We start from the raw sequence: 26,479 nt of genomic DNA on the forward strand, positions 1-26,479 counted from the left end.
GAGGCTGTGCCTAGTTAGAGTTTTGGAATCCTGCAAAGCTAGAAGGAAATCCACTCACTCAGTAGTATTGTCATTTGCTTTGATAGCACTTTCATCTTAGCCCATTTCCTATAAGGAGGTAGATTTGCCTACCATAGAAACATCATAGCCAAAAGGATTGGACTTTGTCAACATCTTTTCCTGTATATGCACCTGGCATCACATGTAAACTGTGAGAGAATGCGGCATTATAATTCCAATCAAAACTCATGCTGATGCTAAATAATGGTAATTCAGAGGAAGGGGGGAAAAAGATTATTGTGGCATAGTTTTCAGTTTTTAATAACCTTTTTTCATTTCGTTCCCCTAAATTACAGCACAAAACATCATAAAGGAATGGAGAATCAGTGTCTCTCAATAATGAATTACCCTTCTTGTAAATGACATTGGCAGCATGTTCTGAAATTTTTAATAGAAACACTTCTCTGAAAAGCGCCTTGTGGATTCACCTCTGCCTGACAGCAGTGATTTAGTCAGAGCAATCTGCTATAAGTGGAATAAAATAGGAGGCTAAGGGAGAACTGGAGTCAGCACATCTGAGACAGAGATGTTGGCCAAAAATCTGTTCAAGGAGGCAAGAAACATCTGAGAGCCTGAAAGCAGCATCTATGAAGTCAGAGAGGGAGCCTGTCAGCAGCTGTTCCTGCTGAGCTGTAGCAGGCTGGGCTATGTAGGGCCATGGAAAAATCAAAAGGAGGAAAGCATTCAGCTATGCACTAGAGAGGGGGAGAGAGCGAAAGCATGTGGGAGGAAAGGTTGTCTGTTTACTGGTGCAGCTTCATACCCCAGCAAGCAAGGAGAAGTGCTTGTAGAACTCCCATTATGGGATGCGAGCTTTTAGCTAGCTTTTAGCTTCGGCAAGAAGCATGATTTAAGATTAAGAAAAGTACCGTCATTCCTCCTGCCCCTCTGCTGCCCATAAAGAAAACTGCCAGTGAGTGCTTTTCTCCATCAAAGTACAAAGAGACCTAGAGGTTGTATTTATAGAGCCCAGTAAGTGTGCACAGCACTTTACAGTACATATCAAAAGACAGGCTCCTTCCTGCAGGAGCCTAAAATATAACCAAGCCCAGTACATTCCCTGGGACAAGAGTTCAAATGCAAGAAGATGTAGACACATTGTGAGCCAGGAGATTGACATAGGAATTCTTCACAATAGTAGAGTGTAGACTAGAAGAGAGCGAGGGTGCATGATTTCTCCTGGGTGCAAGAGGTGGTGCAAGAAATTATATGAAGTGTTCTGACTTAACCCTGTCTGAAAACTTCTCTGCACAGATTTCAGTATTTAGGTTGCTCCCAAGAAAGTCTAGTGGGAGTTTCTGTAACTCACACTTGATTTCAGTACAGTCAGTGCCTATGTTCCACCGACTTAGCCACTTTCAAAAACTCAGAATCTGTTAGAGGTTCTCTAACCCTCCGTGTTGGTGTCTGAGAGTCTAAATGTACGTGCTGAGGAGCCCGAAGGAGGTACATGCTAAAATAGGATGGCATCTGCTTTAACTCACCCCTTCTTCCCATTCCTCAAATTCTGAGTTACACTGACTTAGACTTCGTTACACATCGAGAGAGTTGGTGTAAGTAGGTCTAAGGAAGCCTCGGTAGATGAGGATCTAGCTTACACCATCTGATCCATCCTTTCTGAGTTTGGCCCCAAGGCTCTTCTCCAGCAAAGCACTTCAGGGCATGCTTAAAGTTAAGAGCCCTTGAGTCTAAGGATGTTGCTGGCTGGGCCCAGCTATTCAGAAAAGCTATTTCCCTTTTGTTTGCATGGTCAAAACTAAGGGTCACTTTTCCTGAGTCACAGCAAGACTTCTGAGCATTTCTACCTAAAGGGGCCATTCTCTGGGCATGTCGCTAAGAATCCTTCACTTCCTAAGCTCAGAGACATTTCCGTCTGCTCAACTTGTACTGAAAAAAAATTGATATTAAAGAAAAATGACTGGTGAGGAAAGTCACAACTTTACTTCTGCTAAACTATTAGTGGTACTTCGCGTGGTCTGCAAACAGGTTTTGCCTTGAGCTCTGTGATTCCCCTTGCATGCCCTGGCTGACAGCTACTCCATTGGATGGCCATTTTTGATTAGCCTCAAGTCTTCAGTGCCTTCTTCCTGGTACTTTGGATTCTTCCTGTTTGGTTCAGATACCTCCCACACGAGTTCCTCAAAGTTGTAAAGCCCTGTCAGATTATAGTTAGGAGTTCTGTTCAGTTAAAAGCCAAAAAAACCCTCTTTTTGTTCTCTTGCTGCCCTGTGATCAATCCCCTTCTGTGAAATCACAGAATCTGCATCCTGAGTTACCCCTCAACACCTTTGTTATTTCCACTCACGTGGCATCCTGTTAACTCTTTGCACAAACCCAGAGTCATACATTTGTTTAGGATCTTTTCATGTTAATTCAGTGCTAATGAAAGATTGACAGCCGTGCACACTGAAATCTTACATTTATCCTGTTACTAACAGATTCAGAATAGGCAGCAGTATTGCAAGTGTCTCTGCTACTCCACCACTATGTTTTAAACTAAAATAATTACCAGAAACATTTTCAGAAGTATCTTAAGTCCCATTTTCAAAAGTGACATAGGCACTTAAGCCTAAATCTAATTGAAAGTCAGTGGCACTTAGGCTTCTAGGTGCCTACGTCTCTTTTGAAAATAGGGTTTAGGGCATGTCCTCAGTAGAAACGTATGTCAGCCTACGTTAGGTCGACTTACTTACTGCAGTGGTACCTGTCCACACTACCCTTCTTCTGTCGGTGGTGTGCTTCTTCACCAGGAGCACTTCCACCAACCAAAGAGGGGCAGTGTGTGGGTTGACCCTGAGCTGTCAGCTCCATATACAGCTCCCTGCCTGGAGCCTGGCTGCCCCCGAGGCTCTCAGCTCCGCACCGCCGGGAGCCCAGCTGCCCCCTGGGCTCCCAGCTCCCTGATGCAGCTAGGCTCCTGGCAGTGAGCCCTGTACCCAGAGTCTGAGCAGCTCTCAGGAGCCTTGGTGCAGCCTCTGGGCTCCCCACAGGGAGCAGAGAGCCCCCGGGAAGTACCAGGGTTCATGGAGAGCCACCATACTGTACCTGGGCTCCCCAGGGGGAGCCGGGAGCCTCCAAGCAGCAACCTGGCTGGAAGTAGGGAGCCCAGGGGCAGCCAGGCTCTAGCTGGAGCCCTCCACCTGCCCCGGTGACAGCCCAGCTTTCTTGCCAATTTAGTCATCAGTGCTGGAGCTGTGAAATGGAGGAAAGAATGACATGTAAGTAACACAGTTCTACACAGACACTGTGTCGCCCTAACTACACCAACATAAGCCACACGCCTCTCATGGAGGTGGATTTATGTCGGCATAGTAGGGCACTTACATCGGCGGGAACAAGGCTGTAGTGTGTACACTGACATAAATAGGTTGACATAAGCTGCCGTATGTTGACCTTACTGTGTAGTATAGACCAAGCCTTAGTTTCATGAGTTACTTAGGACTCTGAAATTGCAGCCTAGGCTGGAGCTCGGGCTCTAAAGCCCAAGGATGGGGAGTCAGCTTCAGAACTCAGGCTCCTTCCCAGACTTGCAACTTCAAAGCACTGCCTACAGAGCTATTTTTAGAGTGCTAGCATGAGTCTTGCTAACCCGTGTCTGTCAGCCTGGCCTGGGGGGCTTATTGCCACCAGCTGTGTAAATGTACCCTGAAGCACTTTTGAAATTTACTCCATGGCTAGAGCTGAGAAGGCAACTTGCTCTTGGCACCTATTCAGTCCTTGCCGTCTTTGAAACATCACAACTGGTGCCAACTACAGTGGTGGTTTCTGTGAGGTAAATAACCGTTCGTGAAGAATTGGACTGACAGCCATCATTTACACAGGCCACTGAGGAGCCCCTGATGGTACCCACTTTTCGTCATTTCTAAACTAGGTTGAGTAAAAGCTCTGGAACTGGAAGTTTTCTGTCCCATCATCAACCCTCCTAACCTGTTAGCCCCTCAAGAAGCTTGTTTCTTTGTGAATATTATTATCCATCTAGGTATTATTACTGTGTTTTAAACTGTAATGGATTAATTTCAAAAGGTTCACAATTCAGGTCTCAGAGCAGCTATTTATCCAAGAATTTCCCAGATCTCTTGTCTCTGCAAAATTCAGCTTGAAGCCTTGCAAGAAAAGACTTTCCCACATCATTATAGCATTTCCAGTTACCCCTGATGGGTCAAAAGCAGCTGGGGGGAGGGATGGAATTAAAATGTAGATCCTTTAAAAAAAAACCTTTGGTTTGGGTCTAGAAATGGAGCTTTTTGTTGGGGAGGGAAATGTGGTGAGGGGCTTGTATTTTTCACACTAGCTAATGTTTCCTTAGTTGAAATCCACAGTGAGGTTCTTGAATCTTACTCTCAGTAAATAAGTGACTATGTGTCTATCCAGGTAATTATATGGCCTTCCTCACTGTAGCATCTGAGTATCTCCTGTGACTGCACCAAAGCTACCATTACTCCCTAAATCCCCTCACTTGTGCCCCAGTCCTGCAGGTCTTCCAAAAACTTCCTACCTGTCAGGGTGGTTAAGAACTGGAATAAATTGCCCTGGGAGGTAGTGGAATTTCCATCATTGGGAATTTTTAAGAGCAGGTTGGACAAACACCTTTCAGGGATAGTCTAGATAATATCAAAGCCCATCTCTCTAGTTGCCCCAGTGTTGCCTGTGATTTCCTGCAGACTTAATACTTCTCCAGGTTTTTAAGTCCTTTTCAGTTTCAGTCAGTGGCCAATTCCCATCCTGCCATTTGGCTTGTGTCACTGCCAGACGAACAACGGGGAAAGCAAATCCCACACTGTTTCATTATTATTTCTGCCAGAGTTGTCACAGGACATGTGCTGCATTGTAGCTGTACCGTGTAAAGTGAAGTAGGCTGGCTGCGCTCTTGTCTAACACCTGTTCTGACGGTGCGACATTCTGTCTGCTAAATGGGGCTTTCTTATACAGGTGGGGCCCAAGGTGCTTCCAAAACCCTGAAATCAGACCAGTCAGTCCAAATCTAGGTCTTACATAGGATGACCTTTTTTTCTTGTTTGCAAGTGTCCAAAAGAATTCTTGCATAACAACCCTCCTTCCCAACTCTGATGGTGTGCATAATGGTTATTTGCAGGACCTTTGAGTCAGAAACTTACGACACCTCCAATAAAGGGGAAATCTGTGACACATCTCAAAGATAATTAAGTAAGAAACTGTAAGGTTTCAGTCAGACACGTGGCAGTAACAATTTTCACAGCCTCTGTTTCTGCATACAGTGTCTCTCTTCCTTGATTCTCTGAATGGAAAGGCTATGTTTCAAAGTAACTTTTGGGATTGTCCCACTCCATGTAAAGCTAGATTAGCAGTAAACCACAGATGGAATAATTAATTCAGCATCCGCTCTCAGGACAATTTTTCTGGCAATTTTTCTGGCATGAATTCCACTTCAGAATAGTCCTTGTAATTTCAGAAGACACTGCAGGATTGAAAAATAAATGTTGGTTAATGCACAAGGAATGTTCTCTCTATTTTTGATTAGTAGTTTGCAAGAGGGAAAAAAAAGAGGTTGTTTTTTTTAACGAGCTCTGCCGACATCTGTACTGACATGGGCTGGTATCCTTGAACTCCCTCAGTCACCCACTGCTTGTCAATGTGCTGTTTGCAGCAGACGAGTTCTCTTGATCTTATAGAGTTTGTACTAAAGGTTTATTGATTGGGGTAATTACTTCGGCTTTAGGGTCAAGAAAAGGTTTATTTAATTCTAAAGTTACTTTTTTTATTTTATGTTTCTTAGAACAGTGGAATTCTGCTTTAATGACAAGGCTTCTAGTGTTATCTGAAGCCTTCTGGAGAAATTTGCAAATCAAGGAAACTCCAGGACATATGGTTTTAGTTTTTGCACTTTTGTGTATAGCTCTGTCTCTATGTCCCAGGCTGCAGGCTAATGTAAGCACAGCTCGTTTTATTCCTGTGTCATGTTACAGTGCTGCTTGACTTTTAATTCCATTTATGCTGTAGCAGTAAAGAGCAAAAATACAAGTTCTGAGAGTTGCTTGTATATTTTGGCAAACAGAAGGAAAGCCTTCTTTGTGTTGGAACATTGGGCTTCTTATTGCTTAATTTTCAAATGTCTGTGCTTAAAGGGTACCCATAAAATATGTGCTTGGATGCACGAGCCGGTAATTGAGCACATCCGTCGGGTAGAAGCCAACAGAGGGTCAGCTTCTCTTAACAGTGGCCAGAGATTTCTCTTGCTCTTTGTAGAAGGGGAAATGGTCACCACCCTGCTCCCTGCCCCTCTCATTCCCCTCACTGTGTGGTAACCATTGGCCCATGGTGATGTTTTAACAGTGGCCGCTTTTCTGCATGCACAAATGCATACGTAGTGAACTCATGACTCCTTTCTTTAATCCTTACAGCACTCTCTGCAAGGTAGATACAGTAAGTGGTGCTGAACCCATTTTATAGATGGGTAAACTGAGGCATGAGGTTAAGTGATTTGCCCCAGTTAACACAGCAAGTCACCTGGAGAGCCAGAAACAGAACTAGGAATTCAGGCCCCCACCCTTTGTCATCCCACTCTAAAAATGTAACCCATTAAATGTTTGCCATTCTGGGTACTGCATCCATAATTTATTAGCCCAAGTCTGTGTAAAGTGAAAATAAATTTATTTTAATGTACCTAAAATGATAACACTGCTTTATTTAATGTCATTTATTTAACTGAATCAATCCACAGTTGAGGGCGTGTGTGTGGGGGGGCGGTGGGTGTTTTCCCTAGAATATGTACACACATTCACAGTATAATTACAAATGAGACTCAAAAGCCAGCTTTAGCCTTGCCCCAGGCTACAAGCACAGAAAATGTAACATACTAGACTTCCCATTTGCTAGCTTAAACCTTAAGGCTGAATAATTGTTGTTTCCTATATTAGTTTGCAACAATTTATATGAGTGAGAAGGACAAAAAAATTTCAGTAGATTTATGCTTGCAATCCCTTAGGCAAATCAGGGATATGAGAATGTCATTTATTGGACCATAATTCAGATTCTGAAATATGCCATTTACAAAAAGAAAGGAAGGAAAAGGAACATTCCTGTGGTATAGTCTAGAGCAGCGGTTCTCAAACTTTAGCAACCCGAGGACCCCCATTTTGATTTAAAATTTTTCGCAGACCTCCAAACCCCTTGCTCAGCCCCAGGGCCTGCCCCCACTCCACCCCTTCCCCCAAGGCTTCACCCACACCCCACATCTTCTCGCCCCTGCTCCACCCCTACCCCTCTTTTCCCCCTCCTCTTTCTGCTCCCTCCCTCAAGCATGCCCTATCCCCGCTCCACTCCTCCCTTCCAGAGCCTCCTGCATGCCACTGAACAGCTGTTCCCCAGCATGTAGGAGGCACTGGGAGAGAGGGGGAAGAGTTGATCAACAGGGCTGATGGCTCCAGACATGATTCTGCCCCATCCCCTGAGCGCACCTGTCCCCACTCTCCCCCTCCCTCCCAATGCCTCCTGCATGCTGGGGATCAGTTGATCATCAGGACCCGCAGATCCTCTGGAGTGTCTATGGGCCCCAGTTTGGTCTAGAGCACCATTGTTTTACGTGGTAGTTGCAGAGGTGAATGTGGTATCCTCATTATACATAGGAACTGCACTTTAAAGATTCCCTCTCACCTAAGTAATGTGGGAACTGTATTCAAGTAAGTAGGCTTTATTATACCCCAGGAACTCCATTTGCTGAAAGTTCTTCCCAGCTAGCTTATGACATGTGTGATAAATGAGTAGGTAAGAGCATCTGAGATAGATCAGAGATTTTGAAATGGTCCCATGCAATTCCTTAAGAACTGTAATTTGCTGTCCCTTCTGTGTCTTTCTTCAGTGTTCATGTGTCTCTTAAGGTATCAGAGTAGAAATTGTGTGTGTTGTACATCACTAAACAGCAGAGGCACATAGGGAGAGATTTTCCAAAGGCCTGCAATGCTGCTCTAACTCTGGTCCAGGTCAAGTCGATGGGAGTTTGACCATTGACTTCAGTTAGAGCAGAATTACCAGTGACTTCAATGGGAGCAGAGTTAGGCCAATGCTCAGTGCTTTTGAAATCCCACCCATTGTGCTTCCAAGCAAACAGTGGCCTTCATCTATCAAGCATTCCTCACTGGCAGCATTTCTCTTAAAAAGGAGAGTAAGAGGTGAGGGATGAATAAGAGAGAGAAGCATTCTCCCAAACCAAACTTTCCCCTCTTTCCAAAACCAGACTCAGATCAAACCTTCTTTAAGCTTCTGTAATGATTAGGCTTCCCCCATCCCAGTTCCAGATTCCAGCTGAGAATAGAACCAGAAGTTCTAAAAATATGTCACGAAAGGCTGTTTGTGCAGCTTTTCCAGCTTGGTTTGGAAATAGATGTGCTGAAATACTATGAAGAAGGTTGCTCTTGCACTAAGCTGGTATGCTGGTGAGGGCTATATAAGTAGCTAGAAAGTATTTAAAGCCAGGACTAGAAGCAGAAGTGCTGAAATCTCACATGATGTGCTGGGGCCTTCGGTGGACTCAGAGGGTCCAGGTAGTTTGGATAAGCAGTCCAAGCTTTTGGACGTTTATCCAAACTGATTTTAGAATCCAAACTTTATGTACTTCACCATTCTGAGTTTGAAACAATCCAGACGGCAGAGTCACTGCTGCATTGAGCAGGAATGTACTGTCAATAGGCTGATGGAAGTATGGGGTACCTGCCATTAAAAATGTGTTTCATTGGTTCCAGCAGAGGAGGAGTGCGGGGAAATCAAAATGAAATTGGATGGTGTGATTATGGTACTTCACACTGACTTTCTGGGGAAGCTATTTAAAGGAATGTCTTCCCAATGCCCTCTTCCTAATGTGGCTTCCTGATACCTGCATGTGGAGGTTAGACCTCCAGTGGGATTTTAGAGTAAAAAGGGGGCTACGTACATGGATCTTTAATTAAATCACCTCGCAACCTTCAGAAAAAAATCAAAATCTAGCAAACCGTCAAATGGCATGAGCAGTATCAGCATCAGACTAGGCGTCCTGCAGAAGAGGAAACTGAGAACGATCACTCAGAAATAATGACTGGGTTTCCATGATGCTGTCAAGACATTCACATTCCCAGCTGCCAGGTGTGGATGATTTGAACTAGAAAAGTAAAAGATTCTAAAATACAGCTGAAGCAGAAGAATTGAAATTTCTGCAGGTGCAGAGAGGAAGGAACCAATCCTTTCAGACTTCAAATTGGGAAGGAAAAGGAGGAGCAAGAGAATATTGGATCCAGCATGTCTGCATTTGCTTTAGTTGTGGGGTCTTTTATTTACCCACAGAATCAAGTTTGAAATTTCCAGGTGTCTGAAACCTGTTTTATCTCCTCGCTCCTCCATGATTCTGTATTGGTGTCATTATCAGAATTACTGTAGCAGCTGACTGTCCTTTTGATTTATAATTCCACCAGAATGAATTTCATTGAATAGCATTGTTTCCTTAGAAAGCAAATGAACCCTCAAGAGCTCCCGATGGGCTGGACAGATGAAATTATGGGTTGTGTTCACTGAGGCTCAGAATCTTCTGCTTTCACTGTCTTTTACTTCCCAAGGGCTGTTATAGTACTTGTTAAACAGGGGAAGCAGTGATGAGGCTTACTGTGGCAGAGATCAATTATTGCAGTGAGAATATTGGTGTGAATATTCCCTCTAGGCCAGAGCAAGGACAGAGAGAGAGTGGCTTGCTGGGACTGGCTGGGACCCAGGCAGCAACACAGGGTTGCTGAAACATAAAAATGACCACACAAACACACCGAACACAGTGCTGTGCCAGGGCCTCTGGTGGGAGAGGAGGGCTGCGGAGACCCTCTATGTCAGTGTTACTCCCCTGGAGAGAGTTGGGGGGGAGGGGTCTTATGCCTTGACATTATTGGCATAAAAGGGCAATGATGAACTGGGCCCACGGATCTGACTCCCTTCTGCAGTCATTCACACTGGTGCAAAGCAGGGGTAAGACGCAACCAGAGCAGAACTGGACATGTTTGCTGCTCCCTTTACTCAGGTTTAAATGACTAGAGGTGGGCAGGGCTTGTGGAGAGTCAGTCGTAATGGCTTCCTGTCTGGGCATAACTGAGTTTATTTACTTAACTTGGAAAAATCCATCTGCGGTAACCCTTGGGATCACGTACAGCTGGCTGGCTGGTTGGTTGGTTAGTTTGTCTAATGAAAGCATTCATGTTTGTAGCAAGATTGTTCAGCAGGAGTACGATAGACAGGCCAAGCTTAACATGGGAAAGGGGATTTAAAACATGAGCCGAGATGGGTTTTCCTGCAAGTTCCGTGCTGTGGTTTGGTTTTCTGGAAATGCTCTCTCCGCCCCCGGTTGGTTGGTTTTTGTTTGGCAGGTGTCTTAAGCCTCCAGGGCCACTGCTTCAGGGGTCAGCCAGCACAAGCAAGGGTGAAGCGAACACCTTTTCCTTTGATGGTGAGCAGGGTTGACATGGTAATTCTCTCAGCCTGCTGGAAGCCTTAGAGGCAAGCACAAGTCTTTGAGCCACTTCTTTTGGAGAGGCAGTGTGGACAGCTAGTTAGAGCATCGGACATGGAATCAGGATTCCTAGTCTTGTACTGGCTTACTGTGTGTCCATAGACTAGTCATTTAACCTCCCTGGACATGTCTACACTGCAGCTGGGAGTGAGCCGCTCAACACAGCTAGACACATTCAAGCTTTCCGGGCTCAAGCTAGCACACTAAAAATAGCGGTACGGGTGGTACGGCACTGGCAGGGGCTTGGGCTAGACACCCAAGCTCAGACCCATCCTGGACTCTTCAGTCTAGCAGAGAAAGGTATAAGACAATTCAGTGGCTGGAAGTTGAGCTAAGATAAGTTCAGAATGGCAGGAAGTTGTACATTTTTAACAGTGCGGGTGATCGACCATTGGGACATTTTACCTAGTGTTGTGGTGGATTCTCCTTCGCCAATAGCCTGGGTTCAAGCTTAGGTGGCCAGCGCAAGTTCTTGCGGGTACCCCAGTATCACACTGCTGTCTTCACTGTGCTAGTTTGAACCCCGCTAGCGCAAGTCTGTCTGCCGCACTCGGGCACTGGCTTCTAACTTTCCTCCGGGGTGCTGAACCCCCGCTCAGCTGCAGGCTCTGCCCCCACTCTACCCTTTCCCCTAAGCACCCACCCCTGCCCCACTTCTTCCTGCCCCCACTCTACCCCTTCCCCCAAGCCCCAGCCCCACTTCTTCCTGCCCCAGTCCCGCCTCTTCCTGCCCCGTTCTGCCTCCTCCCCGAGCATGCCCCGTCCCTACTCCTCCCCCTCCCTCCCAGCACCTCCTGCACACCGCAGTAGGTGGGAGGCACTGGGAGGGAGGGGGAGCAATTGATCGACAGGGCAGCCGGCAGGTGGGAGGTGCTGGGGAGGGGGAAGTGAGGGGAGGTTGGATGCTGGTGGGAGCTAAGCACCGCTAATTTTTTTCTGTGGGTTCTCCCAGGCTGGAGTACCCATGGAGTCGGCACCTATGCTACCACGGCTGGGCACTTACCACGTAGGTATACCCGCTGTGCCTTAATTTACCCAGCTGTACAAAAGTTTGATATTATTCACTGTATCTACTTCACAGGAGTTGGCATCAGGATTGATTCATTAAATCATATTTTTTGTGGATAAGCTTAAAGGTACTAACAGTGCAAAGTATTATTACTAGATATAGCAAATGCCGGACAGCCCCAGATCAAAAGCACAGTCTAGGGATGTTACCAAAAGAAATTACTGGAGTATCTGCATTGAGTGGAATTTAATCAGTAGTTAGAAAACAGCCTTGATACTTATTAACTCCTAGGAAAGCTACTACTTTCCATTGCCTGCTGGATAACTAGTTTTTCTTTGCCAGTAGATAATTCCCTCTAACTGCCTAGGGAGTGATGATTCTTGGTGGCTATCGTAGCTATAAAATATTTAACTTTAATGTATAATTGTGTTACTGCAGCCTCTAATACGATTTGGTGTCAGCTAGATGTCTGCCTTGGCCTCTGGCCCAAAGATATAGACCCGAGTTATTAAGCTGAATAAATAAATAAGAAAGATATACAATTACAGTAGCAATACTGCTGACCAATGAGCACGGTAATTATCTGAAAGAAAAATCTATCCAGAGTCTAGCAATTTGTCCATCTCTTTAATATATTTATTGTATTTCATCTGAATAAAGGTAATTCATACAGGTAATTGTAGGCCAGAGTGATAGATGTTTATAAGCTCACCACAATACATTTGACCTTTGCACATCTCTTTGTCAGAAGCAAAGTGATCCACTGAACAGACCACCAGCCTGGGAGCTAGCAAACATCAGCTCAGTTCCTGCCTCTGTCACACTTTTTTAATGTTGGTATAATTAGTATAACAGGCCTGTGCCTCAGTTTTCCCATCTGGAAAATGGAAATAGTAAGAGACTGACCTTTACTAAAGCCCTTTGAGGTCCTTTGATGAAAGACATATAGAACAAAGTCTTATTATTGGTATGGACAGCAAAATGGCATCTAGATTCTTCTGTTTAATAAAAAGAGGTGCACTGGAAAGACAAGTAATAGGATGAAGTTATACAATGAAAAATTTAGTTTGAATTTCCAGTAACTTCCTAACTGTGAGCTCGCTCGGACTGACAGTCTCATATGAGATCTGATCAAAAAACCTGGGCCAGATCCGCAGCTGATATAAATCAGTGTTGCAAATGGAGTTATGCCGATGTACCCCAGATCAGGATCTGGCCTCTTATCAATTGAAACAATTAACACTATACTATAGAAGATGCTGAAAGTGTGCAGTAGCGGGGCAGTTTAGCTCTGGAACGGGTGTGTTCTTATCTAATAAATATTTTCCACCTCTTGCTTTTATAGATCTGAGACACTTTTGCAAATCCTTCCCTTCTCCCTGGGCGAGGTGGGTTTGACTAGTGTGAATTGTGGGGTGAGGGTAATACCTAGAGATATGTGTATAGTTATGACAAAGCTGAAAAATAAGGGTTAGGATGGATACTGGAACTCAAACATACCCTAGCTAATATTACGGTATATGAGCATACTTAAGGGAGAAGAGTGCTTTTAAACACTTGCCCAGTTCAACTGGCTTTGATGCTTTATGGAATTTATTAATTTAATTGATCATAGCAACCATTGAAGTTTTAGCCAAGTCCTCTCTTCTGCCACATGTGTGCAAATTTAGCTGTTTTATTTTTCATATTTCCATGTTTTCCCCATATTTTCTTAAAACACTCTCACTTCACCTCATTTTTATTTTCCAGTCAATGGATAGAACAATGAGTATGTGCAAGCTGTAAGATTGTCACACGAACAGGATTCCAGCTGGTGCAGTAACACTACTTATGTTTCATGCTGCCGGCAGGCTGGCTTTAGGCAGGAGCATTAGGTGCTCTGTGATCTTGTTCTGACTTGGCAACTCACATGGTCAGCCAATTTCCTCTGGCATTGGAATCAGAAAGAGATGCAGAGGGTGGCCGACATGCCCAGTTCAGTCCTTCAGGAGCTATGACTCCTGCAAACATTAAGACAATCCCTGACTTACTGAACTTAGTAAAACTTTACTTTAGTCTACTAGATTTTTCATGTAGACGTCTAACCCCTGAAACCAGATCCAGCCTTGTGATGCAACTGCAGGATTTTCTTAGGAGCTTTAGGTAGATGTGGTTTTGTTGCTGCCTCCAAATTAAAAAGAGCACCCAGGTTAGGAGAGTTCTGGAGAACCGGAGTAGGGTCACATTCTGGAATGCATAGAAATGAAATGAATGAAGAATATCCCACTGCCAGTCAGCTCTTAGACTTCTGCTCCTCAGCCCCCCAGTCACAGTGCTTGTTTGGTCTCAGTGGCTACCAGAGAGAGTGAAGGAACAGCATGTCCGTTTAGCACCCACTGTTTGAAAATATTTTTTGAGCTATGTGGAAGCAGCTTCCTTTCCTACCCTAACTTTGGAAAACAGGGTGATCATGTAACATGGATCTTTCTTGTTGCCGAAAAGTTGGTCTCAATTGTCAGAGAGCTTTTGGAAGAATATAGGGACCTTTAATTGCCCTGTGTTACACCAGCCAGGCTTTTATATTCTTTGCTGTCAAGCAGACGTTACATGGCACCAACCACTGGGGGAACAATATTTTAGTCTTCTCCAGTCCTTTCTGTCTCCCTGGAAGGGGTTACTTCAGGACAATCATGCAGAAAAGCAAATGTCCATAAAATGAGGGCATTATAGTAAGTGTCACTCTCAGACTCATTAGAAAAATGTAACACCTCAGATAGCATTTAACTGTGACAAAGTGATTTTAAGGACCTAGCTTCTTATTAGTGGAATGGGGTAGTCAACACGTAATTAAAAACTGAGGAGGTACTCTACAGCATATTTGCTATTGTGAATTTTCTCCTAAGTGTTGAATTATTGTCTGGCTTTGATTGCAATTATAAGGTCCATGTCCTTTCCCTCTGAAAACTGGAGCAGAATTTCAGTAAATGTGGTCAGTGACAAAGTCAAGATGTCATCTGTGGTGAGGCCACACTTGCAGAATACTATTCTGGGAAATCAGAAAGTGGGGAATAATTTTACGACTTTGAGTGTACATGGGAGGGAAAGGTTGTATCTAATACATGGGTCATTATGTATGTGTTACCCTGCTCTATACTGTGTGGGAATGCCAGGTCTGTACAATTGTATATGAATACTACATACTGCCTATTAGGGTCAGTCACAGAGAGAATAGAAACTCTCAATGCTACTGTAACTAATGGAGACTGATCTTTAATTAATGGGTAAAGTGGTAGATGCCTGTGGTTTTGGAGCAAAGGTCACGGGTTCTAAGCCTAATGGTGCATTGTGCTTTAGATGCTGACTGTGCTCTTCGTTGTTTGTGTTAATTGTTTTCTTACATGCAAAAGACTCCATGCCCCCTCACAGTTGTAAGGACCCGCCGCCGCCTCCTCTGCAGCTTCTCTGTTCAGTCACCAAAAATCATAACTTGAAAAGAATGGGAAATTTCTGTATTCCGTGGGCGTTTTATTAACATTGAGACTCGTATCATGCTGAGTAGTACTTAGAGTATCCCTGTTTCTTATTACCTTCAAGGGAAATGCATGTGTAAATACTGCTCAGAGTGAATGAGGCTTACAGAATTGGGCCCATAATGGTAAGCTAAGACCTCTCTATGGGACCCTTATATGTATATTAAATATGTACAAATCATTCAACCTCTGTTCTGAGAAAATTTTACTGAAAACAAAAATTCCTGACAAGGATCTTTTGCTGTGGTAATGGAATCACACCTATATGAATAAGCATCATAAAGTTATGAAAAACAACTATTCATAGGCTAAGTTGAAATTTTACTTGGGGTCAGGCTCGATATATAAATCCATCTGCAAATAGGTGAAGGCTGCAGCAGTGTTAAAACTAATAAAGGTCCAGAGTCCCTGCAGTACTCCTGCATTAACAGCGTGGTGAATCAGACCCAGTGTTAACTAGAAACTGTGGCGTTATTTCCATACGTCATAAAGAGGATGTCTGCTTAGCATGAGAACCTCAGTGTCAGAGAAGTGATAAGTCTTTCTTTACCTGCACAATAAAGCCCAGGACTTATTGGAACTATGTGTGGGGTCCTAAAACACACATGCCTGAAACTCAGTTTTTATTATTTAAAACTGCCGTTGCACTCTATGGATGATTAAATTACACCTTGTCCATTACTGTGGCCTTCAGGATCCCCTATCAATCAGGGCAGAGCCAATCAGAAACAGGCTTCCTTTCTGTCAAGTTCAGAAACTAATACCACTTTTGGCTCCAGATGTTTCAGCTCATTAGACGAACAGGAGGTTTACAAATAGGTTTGCTACCACAAAGCCCTATGAATTAAGCACCTGAGAGTGCAGAGTTATTGTCCAGTGCTCTACCATTCCCAACCTGTATAAATGAATCTACTTTTAATGTAACATGCATTTCACTTTGAGGAAATCTGAAATAATAACCTGGGATGAACCATAATGTGTTATCATCTTTCCAAGATACGCACAAAAAACTACCCTACCTTTACTCAACCTTCACTTAAGAAAAGAGTGGTTTTCATTCCCTTTGTCATTGATAAATAAGGTTTAATAAGTCATGTGCTTCTTTTTATTAAAGACAAACTGTAAACACTATGCTCTGAGCTGGCATTGGAACAAAACAGAGAGCACTAGACATAATTTTCCTCACCTATTAACTGTTCTTGGAAGATGATTATCTAATGTTTTGTCACAGTCAGGTAATTTGTGGAGTTAACTTGAAACCATATCAGGCATGGAATTGTCTCCCAAGGGAAACAGTCACATTGTGTGGGACTTTAAATAACACCTTACACAACACACTAGAAAATGTACTATGGGAAGCAAGTAGATTGACAAGATGATCCTGTAGGTTTTACCATCTCCAACTTCCAAATTTGCATCTGTAGTGCACTTAGTCTAGGGGAAATTCCAGTTTCAGATGAACTCTGTTCTTTTCAGATAAATATGTCCAAATTCAAAGGTTCTTGAATCTGCAAAATTGGTCTGGAGATCTTGCAAGAATACAAGTTCTGACAGGAAGTTTCTGGTATTTCTTGTCTCCAGTCAAATCATAAATAGGAAGTGTATAGAAAAATAATAGAGGAGACCTGTTACCAGGAATTGTTCAGACTCTGGGTGAAGTTTTGACTTGGTTTGATGGGTTTGCCGGTCCATATTTTTTATAGTATCTGTGCTATTGTATACACACTTTAAGTTATCAGACTGCTGATGGGCTCTGTCGAAGAAAGAGGATTTCTCTTGGCTAAAGAAAGTATCTTAATTCTCTTTTCATCTTCTAGAATCAGTGGATAATTGTCCCAGTAACTGCTATGGGAATGGAGACTGTGTTTCTGGAACCTGCCATTGCTTCCTCGGCTTTCTAGGTCCTGACTGCGGCAGAGGTAGGCTTTTGTATCTGTTTCAGTAACCTCTATACACGTTGTTTCCTCCAGTTACAATTCTCAGAGCGTGTTGGAAGTGTATGCTCATGGTTCTGTTCTTCATAAGTAAACCTGCTGCAGATTGTGATGGTGCAGCAGAGTGGAAACTGATTGGCTTTGTGGGTTTGTTTGCTTATTACTTGCCATGCTTGCGGTAACCTTAGTGACACAAACCTCTAAGCCCCCCACCTCACCCCCTAGCTGCACGTGAGCAAACAATGAGGATAATGACTCACCAGGAGCTCTCTCTTTGGGAATGTGTTGAGAAAAGGTGGCTTAGAAAGGCTATGCTATTGTTTCTCCAGCAGACCACTTTATCTGTGGATTAGCAGGACTTTATAATGATCCTTTGTCTTCAGCCATCAAGAAGGTTTTCCTTAAGCACCTTCGTCCCTGCCTTAGGCCTCAGAGGTCTCCCTGCCTTACCATAGATGACCTGCAGCAACCAAAGTGAGGGGGAAGATAGACGAGGGTAGATTAAGGCAACCCATGGCACTAGGAACGTGAGACCACATGTGGCCCCACCCCTGTTTTAGGAGGTTGACCCAGGCATTGCTCGCACAAGGAACCCACCTCTGCCCCTAGGCCAGTGCTCCCTGTCTTAAGGCTGGTTAGAGTCATTCCCAAAGGAGGGTGAGCAAACCCCACCCAACAGAGCACAGGGCTGTGTGTGATACTCCTGTTCACACCACCTCCACACAGCCCAGGGGAAGGGATGACAACACGGGCCCCTTCCCTTCTGTGCACACACAGAATTGTCTGCTCAGCTGGTTGTCCGAAGTGTGCCCCAGTGGGTTTCAGAGCTCACAATCCAGTAGAATGAATGGGACAATTCACACCTCTTAGAACTCTTGTTTCAGGCTGCCTGCAGACTCAGATAGAAGTCAGTGTATAAGTTACACTCAGTTCACATTAGCTTCTTAACCACAAGGGCTAGAAACATCACTGGAGTTTCTATACCTCCACCATGGCAACTGCAAAGTCTCCATCAGCAGATGTGCTTAGAGGGGTGGACATCTTGATTAATCTGGTTGTTTTGAGTCTTTCTTTTTGTCAAAAAATTGTGTGGCTAAACCCCGTAGATCCAGATCACACCGTCTGACTCCACATGGAAAGAAATATCTGGGGGGATTGATGCTATTTGTGCGTATGTGTGATGGGGCACCTGCCCCACACTGGGCTCTAGGGTTAATAGAGCCCTTAGGAGGCTGTGCAGGAAGTGGCCAATCAGAGAGGGGCTGCAAGGAACAACCAATCAGGGCTGGGCTGGCCCATATAAGAAGGGTTGCAGAGCAGAGCAGCTTCAGTCACTCCCTGGAGCTTGAGGGAGATGGACTGGCTGCCTTTCAGGCTGAAGGCAGCAAGCACCCTGGACAGAGCAGGCAGAGACCCAGGGAGCTTAAGGCAGCTCCTGGTGGGCTGCAGGGATTTGCAGGCTGAGGCCCTGAGGCAAGGGCAAAGAGGGTGCTGGGGTCAATGGGAAGTGGCCCAGGGAGATCTACCGAGGAGCTGTAGGGGACACAGCAAGTGGCTGCCATATACAGGGTCCCAGAGTAGTGGGCATGCCCAGATTCACCCCCATCGTCACTGAGGAAGTAACCAGACATTAGATCACATTTGAGGGAAGTGGCTGGACAGCTGACTGCAGGTCCTCCAGAATAGGGGAGCACAGAATGCAGTGCAGCTGGAGAGCTGGGAGTGACCAGGGTCCCTGGAGCAGAAGTGATGGTGGCAAGACGCCACCAGAAGAGGGCACACTTGCTAGCAGAGCTGATCCCCAGGACAGCCAGCAAAGGGTGCCACAGTGGAGTGAGTTGCACTACATTACAATGTGTTTTCTGTTGGGTTTTCAGCCAGTGGTGCTCCCTGCGGTACTTGTTAAGTGGGAGCATCTTGCTGTGAATCATGATACCAGTGCTCCGGGATCTGGTTGGCTGCCTGTTGGTTTCCAGTTGGAGTTTAAGGTGTTGGTTTTGGCCTGCAAATCACTCAATGGCTTGGGGACCTGCCTACCTGAGAGACCACCTCTCTCTGTATGCCATACTGCTGCTGTGGAGATCAGTAAAGATGCCCAGTCTGTAGTTCCATGAATTTAATTCAGCTTTGGCATTTGCTTTTCAGATTGGCGTAAAATTGTGGGATCTGTTATTGCATGCTGCGAGGCTCATCTTATGGGGCGAGAAGCATGATGAGGCCTCACAGGAGCTGGAAATAGGGATCAGGGGCTGAACCAAGGGTCATTATTAACTTTTTCCTGGCTGATTAGTTTTAGCTGCATGAAGGAGACAAGGCTGCTGGACGATCGAAATACAAAAGGAGTGCTTAAGGACGGTAAAGTCATTGTGGAGAAACTAAATGGATTCTTTGCTTCAGTCTTCATGGCTGAAGATGTTAGGGAGATTCCCAAACCTGAGCCAGCTTTTGTAGGTGACAAATCTGAGGAACTTTCACAGATTGAAGTGTCACTAGAGGAGGTTTTGGAATTAATTGATAAACTCAACATTAACAAGTCACCGGGACCACATGGCATTCACCCAAGAGTTCTGAAAGAACTCAAATGTGAAGTTGCGGAACTGTTAACTAAGGTTTGTAATCTGTCCTTTAAATCAGCTTCAGTACCCAATGACTGGAAGTTAGCTAATGTAACGCCAATATTTAAAAAGGGCTCTAGAGGTGATCCTGGCAATTACAGACCGGTAAGTCTAACGTCAGTACCGGGCAAATTAGTCGAAACAATAGTTAAGAATAAAATTATCAGACACATAGAAAAACATAAACTGTTGAGCAATAGTCAACATGGTTTCTGTAAAGGGAAATCGTGTCTTACTAATCTATTAGAGTTCTTTAAAGGAGTCAACAAACATGTGGACAAGGGGGATCCAGTGGACATAGTGTACTTAGATTTCCAGAAAGCCTTTGACAAGGTCCCTCACCAAAGGCTCTTACATAAATTAAGCTGTCATGGGATAAAAAGGAAGATCCTTTCAGAAACTGAGAACTGGCTAAAAGACAGGGAACAAAGGGTAAGAATTAATGGTAAATTCTCAGAATGGAGAGGGGTAACTAGTGGTGTTCCCCAAGGGTCAGTCCTAGGACCAATCCTATTCAATTTATTCATACATGATCTGGAGAAAGGAGTAAACAGTGAGGTGGCAAAGTTTGCAGATGATACTAAGCTACTCAAGATAGTTAAGATCAAAGCAGATTGTGAAGAACTTCAAAAAGATCTCACAAAACTAAGTGATTGGGCAACAAAATAGCAAATGAAATTTAATGTGGATAAATGTAAAGTAATGCACATTGGAAAAAATAACCTCAGCTATACATACAATATGATGGGGGCTAATTTAGCTACAACGAGTCAGGAAAAAGATCTTGGCATCATCTTGGATAGTTCTCTGAAGATGTCCATGCAGTGTGCAGAGGCAGTTAAAAAGGCAAACAGGATGTTAGGAATCATTAAAAAGGGGATAGAGAATAAGACTGAGAATATATTATTGCCCTTATATAAATCCATGGTACGCCCACATCTCGAATACTGTGTACAGATGTGGTCTCCTCACCTCAAAAAAGATATTCTAGCTCTAGAAAAGGTTCAGAAAAGGGCAACTAAAATGATTAGGGGTTTGGAGAGGGTCCCGTACAAGGAAAGATTAAAGAGGCTAGGCCTCTTCAGCTTGGAAAAGAGGAGACTAACGGGGGATATGATAGAGGTATATAAAATCATGAGTGATGTAGAGAAAGTGGATAAGGAAAAGTTATTTACTTATTCCCACAATACAAGAACTAGGGGTCACCAAATGAAATTAATAGGCAGCAGGTTTAAAACAAATAAAAGGAAGTTCTTCTTCACACAGCGCACAGTCAACTTGTGGAACTCCTTACCTGAGGAGGTTGTGAAGGCTGGGACTATAACAATGTTTAAAAGGGAACTGGATAAATTCATGATGGCTAAGTCCATTAATGGCTATTAGCCAGGAAGGGTAAAGAATGGTGTCCCTAGCCTCTGTTCATCAGAGGATGGAGATGGATGGCAGGAGAGAGATCACTTGATCATTGCCTGTTAGCTTCAGTCCCTCTGGGGCACCTGGCTTTGGCCACTGTCGGTAGACAGATACTGGGCTAGATGGACCTTTGGTCTGACCTGGTATGGCCTTTCTAATGTTCTTATGTAGATTATATTGCTGAGCTAGAATGTTGGATCGATCCCAGGGTCACCTAGAGCAAGGGAGAAAGGGCTCTTTTATTTGTAAAGATCCAAGCAAACCAATGAAGTATTTTGCAGTGATATTCTTTAATGTTGTGCTTTATAATAAATGGTGAGTGTTTGGGTCATTGCAATCGTATTTGTTCAAGGATATTACCATAATTTAAACAAGAGCGCACACAACCATTCTTACCACTGTTTGGGTAGAATCTGAATTATAAAGATTCCACTTCTATAATGGTCCAGCTAAAAGACATGGTTTTTAAAATGAGGTACGAAGGGAAGGGATTAAAGAATTCCAAAAATCCCTGCTTTCCCTATAATTGTGGGATGCAACAAAGGAGACATTGCAATCACTGTTGCCTTGTCATTCTCAGCAGCTGTTTAGAGACAGTCACGGATGTGTTCTCACACAGGCCTCTTTAGCACTCTAGCCTTCTCATATGTGGCCTGCAATTTATCTGATCTTGTACTGAGTGATCAACTGTCTTGTCAGAACACATGTAAATCCTTCTTAGCACCTGTGTAGTCTCACTGGTTAAAGGGGATTATTCTTTGTCCTCGTTCAGGAAAGCTCTGGCTCTATCTTCTCCTTGTCCCTTGAAATGGGCTCCATTATTCAGTGTTTTAAATTTTAGACAGGTGAATGGAAACCTTCAGTCAGGTCAGCTAAAAAGTTAAATTACAGAGCTTCTTTTGTTCTGGGCAGTGTGTAGCACCTAATATATCTTACCCAATTTATGCCTTGTGCTGTGCACATAGATATCACCTTGCAAATGTTGCACTTGACACACATACTCTCAATGTACCTTATTTCAGGCAAATAAAGCACTGTTTTGTAACAAGCAAGCATTTCCAAGGTCCTCTCCCTTGTAAATATCTTGTATTTTAATCAGGAAAATATGTTCCATTGTAGATCAAGCAGGTTTAATACAATGTCAGTGGTGGTAACTTATTATATTGGGCCACTGCTGTCATGGTGCTTTCACACACTCAGACTGGCTTGCCTGTAATGAGAGGCATGAAAGCAACACTGGAGAAGCATTGTGATGCTATCCTGAGAGGATAGTAACAGACAGAGAGATGATTTCTTTAGCTACAATGAATATCTCTTCCTGTGTGCACTGAAATGCAGGAATAATGTAAAACGGGGCATTGTATTCAGCCCAAGTCTAGCGCAGGTGGGTTACAATACAGACTGCAGTATTGTATACAATTTCTCTATAATGTTCTTCACTAAAATGTCCAGAAAATGTTTTAGTGAGTGACAGACATGTAAGCTAATGATTATCCAGCTGTGCTCTCATCTAGGATGATGTGGGCAAAAGAAAACAGGGATACACATGTGTCCTTGCAGCTGAATTTCAGTGAAGAGAAAATGGAATGATACAGTAATGTGACAAAGGGAGCCTGGCTAAAGTGAATAGGTTTTGAGATGTGCAGTGGTATGCTAAACTATCTGTGCAATCTAATGCAGTATTTCACTGTGTGACACTCTTAGTACCTTTCCCAGACCTGAAGATTTCCATGTAGCTCGAAAGCTGGTCTCTCTCACCAACAGAAGTTGATCAAATAAAAGATATTACCTCACCTACCTTGTCTCTCTAGGTTTTGAGATGGTATTTGAAGAGAGGAAGCATCTCATTTCCAATTAGACATGGCAGTAAAGGAGAGTCATGTTGAGGAGCATAGGGGAGTCCGTGACTGGAGCTGTGGAGTTCGTGAGCAGTGAAGTAGCAGGACACATATTCAGAGAGAATCATTTTGAAAAACAAGAGGACAGTTTTGTATTTGGAGATGAAGAGCTAGTGAAGCTGATGGCCATAAAGGGTGGCTGAGAACCTGGCAAGGTGCTATCATGAACTGAAGTGTGAGAATAATCGGCTGCAGAATTCCAGCTGCATCACAGCAAAGAACTTGAAGACCATAAAACCAGGAATTATAAAGCACAAATGGGGGAGCGCTTAATAAATAGCTAAGGTTTGCAGCAGAGGCAGGGTCAAGGAAGTGATGAAGTATTCAGATGATCTAGAAACAGTGCAAAGCAGATCTAAACACAGTGAAGGTATGGAAGGGGGAAAAAGATTAAAGGTCCTGGAGGACTCCAATACTTCTGATCTTGGGATTGAATGAAAGGTCTGACTCCAGATTGCTGTAAGACACATCAGGGACCCAGAATAAAGAGGCATTTTCACCCAGAAGCATGATTTCATGTTTTAAGCATTCACTTGTAGAAAGGTCTGAGGTAACCAAGAGCAAAGACATTCCAGGCAGACAGACAGATGGGAAATGTAGAGCTGAGTGTGATCCATATAAAAGTGTTGCCCTTGGTGTTAAAGGCAGAGTTGAGATACCCCAGTGGAAGAGTATATATGAAGACGAGAATAAGTTCTTTCCTCACCCACATATAACATAGGTATGTTATAATGCTGTTTCTTTTCCATTTCTCTCAGCATCTTGTCCGGTACTGTGCAGTGGAAATGGTCAGTACATGAAAGGGCGATGTCTGTGCCACAGTGGCTGGAAAGGGGCAGAATGTGATGTTCCAACAAACCAGTGTATTGACGTATCCTGCAATAACCATGGCACGTGCATCGTGGGGACCTGTATCTGCAATCCAGGGTACAAGGGGGAGAGCTGCGAAGAAGGTATTTGCAAATTACATTCAATTAGCCTTTTTTGCTTTGATTGCTGATCTATAATTACATATGGAGAAATGGTACTGAATAGTTCTTCTTCGAGTGATTGCTCACATCCATTCCAGTTAGGTGTGCGCACCGCGCGTGCACGTTCGTCGGAAACTTTTTTACCCTAGCAACTCCAGTGGGCCGGCAGGTCGCCCCCTGGAGTGGCGCCGCCATGGCGCCCAATATATATCCCTGCCGGCCCGCCCGCTCCTTAGTTCCTTCTTACCGCCATGTCGGTCGTTGGAACTGTGGAGCGCGGCATAGCTGTCCTCCACGTCCCTAGCTCTCCTTGTTATCTCTCGATTATCTCTCGTACTGTTATAGTTGTTAATTAGATTGTTAAGTGTAGATAGTAGTATTAAGTTAAATAGGTTGTAAATAGTTCTTCGCCGGGGGCTTAGCCCTTCCCGGCACCCGGCTCCGGGCTCATGCCTGGTTCGCCGGGCTTCAAGCAGTGTGCGGCCTGCAAGAAGCCTATGCCCACCAGCGACCCCCACGATGCGTGCCTGAAGTGCCTGGGGGAATCGCACAGATCGGACAAGTGCCGCATCTGCAAGGCTTTTAAGCCAAGAATAAAGAAGGAGAGGGATCAAAGACTCCGAACTCTCCTTATGGAGGCGGCACTTGACCCGGCGGCTTCGCAGGCTGTGATCTCGGCGCCGGCACCGGATCGCACCGGCACCGAAAAGACTCCCCGGCACTGACCTTCTCCGGCACCGGGGACAGAACCGAGGCCGTCGAAGTCTGCTACTCCGGCCAGGCAGACCCGACTGGAGCGCCCGGCCTCAATATCGGCCGCGGCGCCACCGGCACCGTCGACTCCGGGCCCGGCGGGTCCGCCGAGTCCAGTGCCGCCAAGCTCCCCCATGAGATCTGGGGTTGAGATATTGGTCCCATCCACGCCGGAGACCTTCGCCTCGGCTCGGGACCTCATAGCCCTGACTGAGCCCACTCAGCTGCCACCCCTGGTACCTCCGGTGCGGGTCGTGTCCAGAGGCAAGCCCATGATGTCGGCACCGTCTCGGGACTCACGCTCACGATCGAGGTCCCGACGCCACGGTCGCTCCAGATCCCACCGCCGCTCGCAGTCCCGGCACCGCTCCCCTCGGCGGTACCGGTCACACTCGCGGCGCCGGTCGACCTCAAGACGGTCGCGGTCAGACTCCAGCCACCGATACCGGCACCGCGACTCCAGGAGCCAGTCTCGACGTTACTCGCCGCACCGGTCGACCTCCCGGCACCGAGCTGGTGGCAGGTCCCGGTCGACCTCCCGGCACCGAGCTGGTGGCAGGTCCCGGTCCCGATCCCGGCACCGAAGCGGCGGCCGGTACCGGTCTAGATCCCGGCACCGAGACAGAACCCGGTCCCGGTCCCGATCCCGGCACCGATATGACTCCCGGCACCGGTCCCCGGCACCGAGAAAATCTTCGGTGCCGACCCGCGCAGACCCTTACCAACCAGGGTCAGCTCCGCCGTGGCCTTCTAGACAGCCGTCGGTCTCCTCCCAAACGGACAGCGGGTATGCGCTGGGCACCGACCGGCAGGCGGCGCTATTTAGCGATCCGCCACAACAAGACCAAGGCCCGCAGCAATGGGGGTTCTGGACACCCTGGGCATACCATCAAGCCCAGGGGCCCCAACAGCTCCCTGCTAGGCCTGCGACGACGGAGCGCAGGGTGCCGGAAGCCTCATTGTCTCGCCCCCCTCCCTCCCCGGATGGGGAGGAAGGGTCCAAGCAACAAGACTCCGCTCTGGCTCCTGAGGCAGAGGCGAGGGCCGAGGGAGACCCTCCATTAGACACTCTCTTGCCGGGGGTCTCCTCATCCTCCTCCCCTGATGAAGCGGTGGCTGGTACTTCCTCCAACAGCCCCCCCCCCGCTGGATCTCAGAGCGCACCAAGACCTCCTCAGGCGAGTAGCGCAAAATCTGAGTCTGCAAGCCGAGGAGGTCTCGGAAATAGAGGATCCGATCGTCACCATCCTCTCAGCAGATGCTCCCACCAGGGTCGCCCTGCCCTTCATAAGAACCATCCAGGCCAACGCCAATACCATCTGGCAGTCTCCGGCCTCCATCCCCCCTACTGCGAAGGGCGTCGAGAGGAAGTACATGGCTCCTTCTAAAGGCTATGAGTACCTCCATGTGCACCCGACACCGTGTTCCCTGGTGGTTCAATCGGTGAATGACAAAGAGCGTCATGGGCAGGAGGCTCCAGCCCCCAAATCCAGAGAGGCCAGGCGAATGGACCTCCTCGGCCGTAAAGTATACTCGGCTGGGGCGCTGCAGCTCAGGGTTTCGAACCAGCAAGCCCTGCTGAGCAGATACGCCTTCAACTCCTGGGTGGCAGCAGACAAATTCAAGGAGCTGCTGCCGCAAGACGCTCGCCAGGAATTTGCAGCCATCTTAGATGAAGGCAAGAAGGTTGCACGCACGTCCTTGCAAGCTTCTTTGGACGCTGCAGACTCGGCTGCCCGTACCCTCGCGTCGGGAGTAACGATGCGTCGCATCTCCTGGCTGCAGGTTTCTGGCCTTCCGCCGGAGCTCCAGCATACCATCCAGG

General features: G+C 45.7%; 1 protein-coding gene across 7 annotated transcripts in view; it reads left to right on the forward strand.

The window, feature by feature from the left end:
• TENM4 (teneurin transmembrane protein 4) overlaps nucleotides 1–26,479 on the forward strand; it is a 1,003,172-nt gene that overhangs the window by 793,562 nt on the left and 183,131 nt on the right. For all 7 annotated transcript variants that reach the window (XM_050940297.1, XM_050940246.1, XM_050940262.1 and 4 more), the window contains 2 exons: nucleotides 16,888–16,989; nucleotides 23,689–23,883. In XM_050940297.1, coding sequence (XP_050796254.1) covers nucleotides 16,888–16,989; nucleotides 23,689–23,883 — 297 coding nt within the window. The remainder of the gene's footprint in view (nucleotides 1–16,887; nucleotides 16,990–23,688; nucleotides 23,884–26,479) is intronic.

This window comes from Gopherus flavomarginatus, chromosome 1 (genome assembly GCF_025201925.1).
Source record: "Gopherus flavomarginatus isolate rGopFla2 chromosome 1, rGopFla2.mat.asm, whole genome shotgun sequence".
Lineage (NCBI taxonomy): Eukaryota > Metazoa > Chordata > Testudines > Testudinidae > Gopherus > Gopherus flavomarginatus.